This window comes from Natator depressus, chromosome 8 (assembly GCF_965152275.1).
Source record: "Natator depressus isolate rNatDep1 chromosome 8, rNatDep2.hap1, whole genome shotgun sequence".
NCBI classification, from domain to species: Eukaryota; Metazoa; Chordata; order Testudines; family Cheloniidae; genus Natator; species Natator depressus.
This window is the reverse complement of record NC_134241.1, coordinates 15,370,431-15,383,467: the sequence shown is the minus strand read 5'-3', so window position 1 is coordinate 15,383,467 and position 13,037 is coordinate 15,370,431. Positions and strand designations below refer to the sequence as shown.

Sequence of the window (13,037 nt, the reverse complement as noted above, 5' to 3'; positions counted from 1 at the left end):
TCTGTTACATTTGACTTGTCTTTCATTAGTGTTACAAATTGTCTGTTTTCTTCAGAGGGGCCCCAAGCTCAAATGCCAGTTTTAATTAACCTTTTTATGTTTAAAGGTTTACTCAGATGTAAAAAGTGCATTTTGCCATGGTGAACTCCCAGAACTCTGTCCTGAGCCTAAATTCTGCAGCTTTCTCTACAATTTGTTTCATTGTTGGTGTTTAAGGAGGCTTCAGTCACATTATTGATGATCAGTATTGCAACATAATCGTATTAAAGCTACAATATGATGTATGGTTTAAACAAGTCATTTCAAGCTTATGTGGGATTGTTTTTGATGGGTAATGTTCATGTTACAGCTGTTTATCGTGTTCAATCAAGTTGCTGCTAGTGCTGTTGGCATGGTTACCTGGTGTGTTTTTAAAAATCCACAAGTGGCCTTTCTGTTTTGTTCACATGCTTTCAGTTGGTTAGATGATTTTACTTTTACGTGTACTCTACTTGATGTTCATAGTGGGTTATCAGCCCATAAGGGCAAAAAGTAGAATTGTTGTAACTGGTCTTCAGTACAATTACAGAAGTATCTCTGGGGCTGAAGTTCTGCTCTCAGATTAACTGGTGCAAATCCAGAAAGTTATCTGAGTGCAGAATTTAGCTCAGTGAAGTAATATGCCCTTCATTGCTAAGCACTATAAATCTTCAGCATATGCCAGTTCAGAGGATTGTATGGTGCTGAGAATCTCCTGTCAATTACGATTCATTGATTCTAGAAATTCATTGCCTATACCATTGTTTAATAGGTCTGTAGCCTAGCACTTGTCTCTTGTGCGAGGGTCATTTCTTGTGGCAAAAAAGCTGACCACCACTACTTATGTTGCTGCGTTAAACTAGTCAATTCTAAATAGCACGGTGGGTCAAGAGTTCTCTTGTGATTTAGTTACCTTCGTGACCTGATCAACAGGCTTCTTTTTAGTAACTGCCCCTTTGCAAGCAGGTATTATGACCCTTTATAGGACAAATCCTTCTTGGAGTCATGTGCCTGATACAGAATGAATGGTGCATAATATTTTTTTCATAATCTGTAGAATTAAAGTGAAAATAGGCATGTGGGTCACTTTTCATTTTGAGCAATTACAACAAAAAATCACTAGGCATATTGGGTCTCATACTAGACATGGTCAGGATGGATTTTTGCTGAAATATGGTTGTTCTGTAGCCTACATTTTAGAGTATACAATGGTGGCTCTACAGGAGTGAATCTAAGTGGGATCCAAGCAAATGCTTCCAAACATAAGTATTACTTTGCCTTTTCAAACCAGTTTGCTGGTTCTTCTGGGTTTCTTTGGATTTCTTTGTTTTGGAACTAATTTTTAGCTGCGTGTTTCTTCATATTCTTGTTCCTTCTTTCCTGGGTTTTCCGTGGGTCTTACTTTTTTGTTTTCCAGGCAGTAGCAGCACCAGTAGTTCAGACTCCACATGCTCTGTCATAGAGAAACCTCTGGATAAGTCCTTCACTAGTGAGTGGGAGCTCTTAAGTCATTTAACAAAGCTTTGGCCTTTCCATAACCTGTGCACTCCATTTTGTAAATGCCACACTGCTCCCTGCCACTTTTTTATTTAAGAGAAAAATGTGGGTTTATAAATTGGCTAAAGCATGCTTTTCTTTTGCTGCTTCCAAGCTTTAAACAATTGTTCAACGTACAACTTAGCTTAATGTTTGAGAAAATGTAAGGCAAGTTAGTGCTTTGTTCGAGCTAACTGTAAAGAGAGGGGGGAAATAGCATGGAAAATCCAATTCCAGTTTTTGTTTCATTGGCTTCCTTCTTTATTGAGACATTGGCAGAGAACAAATCAGTGGAACAATCAAAATCTTACTTTAGATTTATAATCTGGAAAGGGGGCTAGATAGCATTTGATTAATTCACAGTCCTTTGATCTAAAGAGATCTGGATTCAGATCTTTAAGGGTGGCAAGTAAATGTGACTTGTCTATTGTGGAAAGATATCCAAGTCACTGTAAATCATCATTTGCTTGGGCATCATTGTCATTCTTTGTTCAGAGAAGGGGCCAGTGGTCTGGATGAAGAAACTATTGGCTTAGTTGCCCCTGGCTCCAGGCAGGGCTTTTTGGTCCTCTTATAAACACCAGAATTAATTAATTAGTGATGGCTGTTTTACTCAAAATACTCTTTAAAAGCCCTAATTCCAGATTGGTGGGAACTTTCTAACACTAGATTGTATCTTACTTCTGCAAGCCCGAGTCACACTTTTCCCCTTTCTTAGGCAGAGGGAGGCTGATAGTTCATGGTGTTGATATCTTCTAGTTTTATCTAAAAAGGAGAGCTCCTTAGTTTCTAAACTGTTCATTTATTGGTGGTATTAACATTTTTCCACCAATAGTAAAATACAAAATCCCATTTACTTGTCACAGTCAAGAAGGCTTAAAATGTAAAAACCCTCTAGTGGTTTACTTTATTGGAGGCATTGAAATGCATTTGCTTTTCCAAACTTGCTTTTAACCAGAATATTTGGATGTGGGCAAATCACTTAATGGCAAGTTGTCTACTGAAATACTTAGTTGGGGACCAGTCCACCTCCCATCCGTCAGTGAAGAGACTCCAATTTATTATGGTGGAAGTTGGCTCAGACCGTCAGTGGTAGAATAAACACTACTTGTTCTACAGTCAAAATAGTAATTGTCCTCATATGTTGTGTGGATCTTTTGCATGTCGTCTTCCTTCTACATTATCTTTTTTTCTTTTTCTTTTCCTGTTTCATTCTGATCACACCTGCTTGAATAACCAAAATTAGCCATATACCTCTATGGAAGCATCAGTTACTGCAAATTAACCTACTAATATCCTGTTTAATTGAACATAGAAATCTTGTGCTGAAATCCCATATGTGCAGTTGATCATATAAAACAAAGAATTGACTTGGAAATCTCGCTAAAATGCAAAGCAAGCTTTCTTTCTGTGTGCTAAGGTTTTACAGGTAATGTAAAAAAAAAATTGGCTACCTTGAAAACATACCTCAGTCTTACTTTAGGGTGGTAGATGCCCGCTTGGATGTTTCTTAGGGCATGATCTTTGCGGCAGGCTCGTAATGTCATATATAGAATCTGCGTTTTATTGAACTGAATAGGAGAATGCAAGAATGGTTTGAAGATTAATCTGAATATGCAAAAAAAAGTATCCTTTGGTTCAGAAAATTTACTCTGGCCAACCATAAATCGTAACGCAAATATTTGCTTTAATGGCCTCTTATTTCTCAATGATTATTCTGCTGATTTTTTTCTGTCTGTAGATGCAGATTTAGATTAATCCTTATACTGATACTGATGATCTTATCACAAAACAATCAAGCAGTAATGTTTTTCTTTTTCCTCCCTTTTTTATGCGTATGCTGCCTATCTGCGATTTGCTTACTACTTCCTCTTAATGCAAGATCAAGCAGGTTGGTGTGATTGATTTGTGATCGATATAGTACAGATACAGAGCTTGTAAACGGTCTTGCTGCTCAATCTAACTTTCATTCTTTAAAATTGAGAAGATCTAAGAATGTGTTTTGACAGGTAAGGCTCCTTCATTCACCTGTCCCTGACCTTTTTGCTTAAGGATTTCTCTATATAGAATTTCACAGAAAGCTCAAACTTCTAAAGGATATTGCCCAAAGCTTGGTCAAGCAACATACTGCGGCTGTGAACCTACATGTTGCTACTTCTCACCATTGGGCCAACAGGAGAAGCAAATGGAATCTAAACCAAATTATTTTGATTGTCCTGTTCCTGAATTACTGTCACATATCCTGCCACGAAATTATATACTACACCCAGATACCTACATAATTCCCCCTCCACACCCCCATTTCTGGTGGGTGGGGGGGTGTGTGTGTGTGTATTTAAAATAGGTCTGTTGATTAATCTTAGTTAACTCACGCGATTAACTCAAAAAAATGAATCGTGATTAATCAGTTTTAATTGCACGGTTAAACAATAGGATACCAATTGAAATTTATTAAATAGTTTGGATGTTTTTCTACATTTTCAGATACATTGTATTCTGTGTTCTAAGTGAAATCAAAGCGTATATTTTGGATTACAAATATTTGCACTGTAAAAATGATAAACAAAAGAAATCGTATTTTTCAGTTCACTTCATATAAGTACTGTAGTGCAATCTCTTTGTCGTGAAAATGCAACTTACAAATGTAGATTGCTGTTGTTGTTGTTACATAACTGCACTCAAAAACAAAACAATGTAAAACTTCAGAGCCTATAAGTCCACTTAGTCCTCCTTCTTGTTCAGCCAATCGCTAAGACAAACAAGTTTGTTTACATTTACAGGCAATAATGCTGCCCTCTTTTTTTTATTTACAGTGTCACCAGAAAGTGAGAATTGGGCATTTGCATGGCACTTTTGTAGCTGGCATTGCAAGGTATTTAGGTGCCAGATATGCTAAACAATCGTGTGGCCCTTCATGCTTCGGCCACCATTCAGGAGGACATGCTTCCATGCTGATGATGCTTGTTAAATAATGCATTAATTAAATTTGTGACTGAACTCCTTGGGGGGGAATTGTATGTCCCCTGATCTGTTTTACCCGCATTCTGCCATATATTTCATGTTATAGCAGTCTCAGATGATGACCCAGCACATCTTCATTTTAAGAACACTTTCACTGCAGATTTTACAAAACACAAAGAAGGTATCTATGTGAGATTTCTAACCGACCCAAGGTTTAAGAATCTGAAGTGCCTTCCAAAATCTGAGAGGGACGAAGTGTGGAGCATGCTTTCAGAAGCCGTCAAAGAGCAACAGTCCGATGCGGAAACTACAGAACCCGAAGCACCATAGAAGAAAATCAACCTTCTGCTGGTGAGATCTGACTCAGATGATGAACATGCATTGGTCTGCACTGCTTTGGACTGGTATTGAACAGAACCCATCCTCAGCGTGGATGCATGTCCACTGGAATGGTGGTTGAAGCATGAAGGGACATATGAATCTTTAGCGCATCTGGCACGTAAATACCTTGTGGCGCTGGCCACAACAGTGCCATGCAAACACCTGTTTTCACTTTAAGGTGACATTGGAAACAAGAAGTGGGCAGCTTTATCTACTGCAAATGTAAACAAACTTGTTTGTCTTAGCGATTGGCTGAATAAGAAGTAGGACTGTGTGGACTTGCAGGATCTAAAATTTTACATTGTTTTGTTTTTGAATGCGGTTTCTTTGTACATAATTCTACATTTTGTAAGTTCAGCTTTCATGATAAAGAGATTGCACTACAGTACTTGTATTATGTGAATTGAAAAATACTATTTCTTTTTTTTACAGTGCAAATACTTGTAATCAAAAATAAAGTGAGCACTGTACACTTTTTATTGTGTAATTGAAATCAATATATTAGAAAATGTAGAAGACAACCAAAAATATTTAAATAAATGGCATTCTAGTATTGTTTAACAGTGCGATTAATTGCACAATTAATTTTTTTAATCGCTTGACAGCCCTAATTTAAAAATTAATAAGGTGATGTTTCAGTGTCTTTACAAAAGTTGTGTGTGTATGCGCAGTGGAGAGCCTTTTACCGAATGATAATGTTTGGCAGGGTATTCTGCAGGGTTTTTTTTCTTGTTTTTTCTCCCCTGCAGTAGCGCTAAATTGTTGCTATTGGATTTTCACACATTCAAGTTAGTTTTCTTTTGTCTAGATTTTGTTAGAATGTGGCTGGGAAAAATCAAAACAGGGTAAATAAAGGGTATTTTCCACACACTAAAAGTTCTAGAAATCTAAATTAGCTTGGTATCTTGCTATCCTCTCTGCCACCCCTCGTGCAATTAATCCGAAACCTGTTCATGTTCATATGCATTGATATATTGTGCAGTTTTGTAATTAAGATCTTCCCAATCCAAAGTTATTTTTCAACTAATGTTGATCTCTGAGATTTGGAGGATGATTTATAGGAGCCATTCTTCTTGTTCTAGAATTCTGAATTATTTTCAGATGACCTTATAGGGCTACTGAACTCAATCTGAATACCAGTTAGTTGCTCAAGTTACCTCCATTGTAATCACAGAGGTGTAGTGTAAAAAACTGGTTTGTTTTTTACTTTTTACCAGTGGTCAAAGTACTACCTTTATAGACAATTACAAATCGCACCACCCCAGAATCTCTGAATGGACACTGCTACAAAGACAATCTGAGTCCACAAGCTGTTGTCCATCCCTTATCTGCTGTTATCGAATAGGGCTTTTCTGCATTTCTCTGCACATTGTAGTTCTTCGTTGTGGACAATACAGTCTTAAAAGATCTTACTGCTAACTTTCGCAGTGACGTTCCATAGGGAATGCAATACAGAAGGGTATCTTGGAGAAAATTTCTTCCAGTGTGAATTTTTGGAAAGTGGAATTCTGAACTTAGCTTTAGAACTCAACTCTTCTAACAGGCTACAAAAAGAAACATGAGCATCTAATTATAAAGAGATGTGATTACATTTTAAAGTTTGCTTAAAAAATAAACTCTGGATTGAACTGTGCAGACTAACCTTTCATTATCCCTTTAAAGTAATTTAGGTCTCAAACTTCTGGCTTTTTTTAAGATGGCAGTCTTTTTCACAACAGTTTTATTCTTTTTTTAAATTTGATTTTAATATTATACACAATATTAGCTTAATACTTCTGTGTCCCCAGTGGCAATAAATAGCAAAAGCAGGGCTTGAGTGGCTTGTAAATGTCACTAGATCTCTAAGATGGAACGAGTCTGGTGTGCACCTAACTCTTCTTCATATAAGTCAGTTACTATTTTTCTTCTTGTCCAGTTTCCAAAGTGCCACTGGATGGCTTTGTTGAAGTCTTAATAACAAAGCTACTCTAAAACATTTAGTATAAAAGTTGCCTGTGTTGGACAGTGATGTGATACAAGCTGGTTTCCTGACAGAGCTGGGAAGCATCACCAGCATCTATTAAATATCCATTTGCACTGAATAGTACTATTATACACTCCAGTAGTTGCAGAGATATGGTATAACTATATATTGCCATTGAAATATTTTTATTTAACTTTTGTTGAAAATCACATTTAATTTGAAATCGGATGACAAGATAGAAATCTTCACTATAATAAGAGACGGTGTTTTATTTTTGTCATCAAATAATTCGTACTTAACCTGAATCTTTCCAAAGGCAAGAAGAAAGTTTCCCCAGATAAAATGGTAGAGATGCAAGCCAAGATTGAGGAAGAGAGAAAAGCACTTGAAACCAAGCTTGACATGGAAGAGGAAGAGAGAAACAAAGCCAGGGCTGAACTGGAGAAGAGAGAAAAAGATCTGCTCAAAGCCCAGTTAGTACTGTATCATAAGAATGTGTTTTTTTTGTTGTTGTTGTTGTTTTTTTTTTTTTTTACAGTTCAGTAATCAGATCTAATTAGGGATGTGTGACTGGTGGAAATTCAAATGAATTGGTTGATTAAAGCAGGGATGCACAAAATGAATGCTCTCCTGTCCTGCTGTTAAAGCAAATGAGCTTCCTGTGTAGGTTAGAGCTGGTCAGAGAATCCAATTAAAAAAAAAAAACTGCATTTTTTAAATTTTTTTTCAAAATTTCAGCCAGCCATAGAGCTTTAAAAAAAAAATCCAAATTTGAAAAAGCCGGACAAGCTCCTGTATGTATTGACTGACTGCTAATGAAATAGTCAAGTACTAAGAACCATCATAACAGCCTTTACTGCCATACAGTTTAATGAGATGGAGGTGGTTGATTCTGGGCACAGAATCTATCTTGATGTGGAAAGACTGATCCAGGCTGGAGCTGAAAAGTGACCTGTGAGTTCTCACAGAGCCTCAGGGCAGAGCACAAGGCAAGCAGGTGCACGAGGCACATGGCTGGTGGGACAAGGGCTGGAGAGGTAATGGACTCCTGTGTGAAGCCTCCATGATCCCTGCTTGTCTTCCCCTGGCCCCCATGTGTGATTATTTTCTCTTCTCCTTGCCACCAAGGCCCTGAGGTAAACAGCTGCTGCTGCCACCTCTTATTCTCTCTCCTCCTGGGTCTCCATGTTGCCTGGGCCCCAGCAGAGGGAGCATTGAAAGTGGAGGAGGAGACAGTCTCCTTGATCTCAGTGCCCCAGCAGCCCCCAGTGGAAGGGAGGATTTGCAGCAGGAGAGACTGTTCACTGTCAGCTGCCCTGTTCGACTTTTAGCTGCAGCTCTCTCCAGTGACTTGTATTTTCTTATTCTTGCAGTCTCGAAAGTGAGATGAGTGTTCAGGCCCCCTCCTGCCCACACTTCAGGCCCATTGTTCAGGCCAGGTCCCACCACTAGAGAGAGCCTGGAATACATGGTGTTCCACTCCCTGTCTCTCTCATCAGACAGGAACACCAGTCGCTGCTGGAGAAGTTATCAGCTTTGGAGAAGAAGGTGATTGTGGGAGGTGTGGACTTGCTGGCAAAAGCTGAGGAGCAGGAGAAACTTCTAGAGGAATCTAACATGGAGCTTGAAGAGCGAAGAAAAAGAGCTGAGCAGCTTCGCAAAGAGCTTGAGGAAAAAGAGGTTTGATTAGCTTCCTTATTGTAGTGCTGATGATCTTAACTGACAGAACTGATTGTGCTCACCTTCCACTGTCTCTCTCAGCCTTGTTGCACACTTGATGTGGAAGCTATGGCAGGAGCTGATGCCAACGTTCCTAGAGACTGACACCTGAAATGGGTAGGCAGTTCTCTGGTACAGAAGTGTGTGCAAGGACAAGCTTTATAGCAGCGCGTAAAAACAGTGGGGCGTGTGTGATACAGATCGGTGTAGGCAGAGCCGGCACTTCACTTAGTCCAAGTAGTTTCTCCTCTGGCTATACCACAGCCAAATGCTTCTCTAACAATAGTAAATTGTGTGTTGCCTTTTGTTTTTAAATGTTGCAAACAGCAAGAACGCCTGGACATTGAAGAGAAGTACACCAGCCTGCAGGAAGAGGCACAGGGCAAGACCAAGAAGCTGAAGAAAGTCTGGACAATGCTAATGGCTGCAAAATCGGAGGTCAGTGTCCAAAAGAGTTGTTTAGTTAGTATTTCCAAAACAGACTTAGTTTGTAAATATGTGCCCTGCACTATGTAACCCTGGAAAAGTGCTTTACCGGTGTCTTTATAAAGCACCTCTTGGCTTGTATGTTTTCAGAGAACTACCTGAACACTGGTAATTTGAGCCTCTGGGGGTTACATCTTCAAGCTTTTCTCTGAATCCACGAGGGCTAGGGTGACCAGACAGCAAGTGTGAAAAATCAGGACGGGGGCGGGGGGTAATAGGTGCCTATATAAGACAAAGCCCCAAATATTAGGACTGTCCCTATGAAATCAGGACACCTGGTCACCCTAATGAAGGCGAGAATTATTTTTCTTTGAAATGAAAGCGGAGGGTCTCATTCATATGACTCTGGGAGCTGGAGCTTTAATAAAATCACCAGTTATCGCTAAACATGTTATAAAATCATCAGTTGCCAACACACTTGCTCTGCACAATCCCCTGCTCCTGCTTGACTTGAATAGTCTCTTATCTTTTCTGTCAGAGTAATGTAATCACTTGACAGAATATGGGATTAATAATTTATCTTAATTGTATCTCCTTGGAATTTCACTCTTTTTTGTTTTGTTCTTTCTCTCCTGTGACTTTTCATCTCCGTAGCATATTTTTCTCCTTTCTGTAGCTTTTTTTTCCCTATCCTATCCTTCTGTCCGGGATCCCCAATCACTCGCCACCTGGTTACCACATTCTTTCCCTTTCCCTCCAACCTGTGGGAGCTCAGAATGTCTATTGGCTGGTGCCTGTAGCCCATGCTGCAGGAGGTCTTCAGGCTGAGAGCTGCTTCCTGCAGCTGCCTGAGTTGCATAGTAGTCTGTTGGATAACGGGATTTTCTTTAGGGTGTGCAGGTCCCTTCCTTGAACAGGATATATCTAGACTGCTCTGCTCCTGGTTTCTTCCAACAAGTGCAGAGCAGGGATTTGCAGAAGTCTTGTAGGCAAAAAGTACCAGTCTGAGCTTGTATGTTTAATTTATCAATTCTTGGGGATAGTTTATAATAAATGAATTCATTTTGCCTGTGAATTTAAATGGAGATGGAATGATGAAAGGCCAACAACTTTTTAAAAGGCTTTCATGTTTGAACTACTTCTAGCTTCCTGATGGCTTGCTTTATTGTCCATAGATGGCAGATCTGCAACAGGAACATCAGAGAGAGATTGAAGGATTGCTGGAGAATATTCGGCAGCTCAGCAGGGAGCTTCGTCTTCAAATGCTCATCATAGATAACTTCATTCCTCAGGACTACCAGGTAAAGGAAGGGAAGCCTAGTCTTGGATTTGGGGTTTTTAGTAATGTTAGACACACCCATTGATTTCTCCAGCATTCCTTCTGTCCCCATCAGTAGTGGGAGTGACTCAGCACACCTCATCTCTGTATCCAGTTTTAGAGCTAGTAGGTATTAAATAGCATCGCACAAAAAACAATGAGCCACTTAAGATTCTAACTTATGTATATATTTGTAAAAGAGTATTTATAAAACACAGCAAGCCTCTAATTGAATTTAATTAGAAGGAAAATCAAGGTAATTAGGTTTGTTTCAGACCAACACAGTTATATGCGTGCTACCAGGTGCAACTCTGTCACATTTCCATATTAGTTTTAAATCACTGTCAAAAACATGAAAATCAGAGACCCCAGATGTGACTGAGTCAGTCTTCTGAAAATACCAAGACAGAGGTTTCTGGTGAGCATTACAATTGTTCACTAAGCAGAATGACTTCACCAGTCACCTTTCTCCCTGTAGTCTTTATGTAATGCTTTGAAAAGCCTGGTTGAGTATATTGATAAAGTGAAGCAATTACTTGATTATCTGGGGTGGATCCACTTCCTCTCCACCCTCTGTCTTAGAAAATACTTCAGATCTTTTAAACTGAAGGCCATCTCTACAATAGGAAAATGTATACCTGTAATTGTCCACTGTGGCAACTTCACCCTGGGACTGAGTAGCTTTTGGACAACAGTGGTTACAAATAGCTGATGACTACACCAACAGGGAACTACAGGCTCAAACTCTGCCAACGCATCCTAAATATTCATCTTTCACTCTGCTCTTCACAGAAATGAAAATCTCCTGTTGGACCTCCTACTATAAAAAGCATTATTGATTGAGGATGAAGTTCCCATCAAAAGGGAGTAGGAGTTACAAGGCACAAAGCCAGCTTATGTAGCCTACCCAAAGGCAAAGTGTTAAAACTGGTGCAGATCCCCCAAAACAGGGCTATCAGTTCATTACAAGAAAATTAATGAAAATTGATCCATTCGCCAGAATGACTAATGGGATGTTTCAGGACCCGTTCTGGTCTAGGGACAGATGGATGAAGATGAAGTTAGCAGCAGTATTTGATGTTAAAAGACGCACAACATGACAGTACCTAGAACTTTCTTTGTAGTGTTCTCTTGGCTCCCCAGTTTATGGTGTGCCTGAGAGCCATTGTATCTGACAATTTAAATAAAAAGAAAAGGAGTACTTGTGGCACCTTAAAGACTAACCAATTTATTTGAGCATAAGCTTTCGTGAGCTACAGCTCATTTCATCAGATGCATACTGTGGAAAGTGTAGAAGATCTTTTTATATACACACAAAGCATGAAAAAATACCTCCTCCCACCCCACTCTCCTGCTGGTAATAGCTTATCTAAAGTGACCACTCTCCTTACAATGTGTATGATAATCAAGGTGGGCCATTTCCAGCACAAATCCTATTACCAGCAGGAGAGTGGGTTTGTGTGTGTGGGGGCGGGGGGTGAGAAAACCTGGATTTGTGCTGGAAATGGCCCAACTTGATTATCATACACATTGTAAGGAGAGTGATCACTTTAGAATAAGCTATTACCAGCAGGAGAGTGGGGTGGGAGGAGATATTTTTTCATGCTTTGTGTGTATATAAAAAGATCTTCTACAATTTCCACAGTATGCATCCGATGAAGTGAGCTGTAGCTCACGAAAGCTTATGCTCAAATAAATTGGTTAGTCTCTAAGGTGCCACAAGTCCTCCTTTTCTTTTTGCGAATACAGACTAACACGGCTGTTACTCTGAAACCTGACAATTTAAATATCTCTCACCACCCAGTACAAAACACACTAAGCATTTTTCCTTTGTTTTTATGAATATCACACCTGGACAATTATCTTAATGACTGGAGACCTGTACACGTGCAGGGTACTCCAATATGCCCTGGAACAGGTGATTCAGACTAAGCGTATGTCTACACTGCAATAAAAGATGCACAGCCATGGCTAGCCCAGTTCAGCTAACTCAGGCTTAGGTTGCGGGGCTAAAAATTGCAGTGTAGATGTTCAGCCTTCAGATGGAGCCCAGGTTCTGAAACCCTACAAGTAGGGTGGGTCTCAGAGCCTGGGCTCCAGCCTGAAACCAAACATCTACACAGCAATTTTTAGCTCCAGTCAGTTGACCTAGACTCTGAGACTTGCTGCCACGGATTTTTTTATGGCAGTGTAGACCTATCCTCACAGGCCATGGCCTTCAGTGTGTGGGTGTGGTTTTTTAACAGGATATGGTCATCCACATCAGTGAATCAGCTTTGATTAAATTGACTTGAGGAGGAGCCATGTTTAACAGGGCTTTAATGCTGTTGTTAAATTCACTTTGCCCATGATCTCTTGGGTGTACCTTATGGAAGATGTATTTAGAGTGTATGAAGAGTTAAAGTTCACAAACCTAGAACAATTATTTTTCTTATTTCTTCTAAGGAAATGATTGAAAACTATGTTCACTGGAATGAAGACATTGGAGAATGGCAGTTGGTAAGCTTAGCTGATAGAAAATGCAGGTAGCTGCACTAGTGCAATGCAAAGGTTCTCAAGGGGTATGAAATGAAAGCGAGGGTTCTCAGGCTAACTCGCCAACCTTAGCTATACAGTTTTCATTGACTAGTTAGATTGTGCCATAATGGAGAGTCAGTGTTACTCTGATAACCTTCATGTTTTCACTTCCTGACTTCTGCACTTTAAAACATGTAG

General features: G+C 39.5%; 1 protein-coding gene across 6 annotated transcripts in view; it reads left to right on the top strand.

Moving 5' to 3' along the window:
- KIF3A (kinesin family member 3A) overlaps positions 1-13,037 on the top strand; it is a 52,185-nt gene that overhangs the window by 18,787 nt on the left and 20,361 nt on the right. For 4 of the 6 annotated variants that reach the window (XR_012640507.1, XR_012640506.1, XM_074960488.1 and 1 more), the window contains exons 10-15: positions 1,436-1,507; positions 7,176-7,332; positions 8,359-8,539; positions 8,906-9,016; positions 10,180-10,305; positions 12,768-12,821. Coding sequence is in view for 4 of the 6 variants with exons in the window: in XM_074960488.1 (XP_074816589.1) it covers positions 1,436-1,507; positions 7,176-7,332; positions 8,359-8,539; positions 8,906-9,016; positions 10,180-10,305; positions 12,768-12,821 (701 nt within the window). In the remaining 2 variants the exon portion in view is untranslated. The remainder of the gene's footprint in view (positions 1-1,435; positions 1,508-7,175; positions 7,333-8,358; positions 8,540-8,905; positions 9,017-10,179; positions 10,306-12,767; positions 12,822-13,037) is intronic. The other 2 variants (XM_074960489.1, XM_074960491.1) reach the window with 1 other exon arrangement.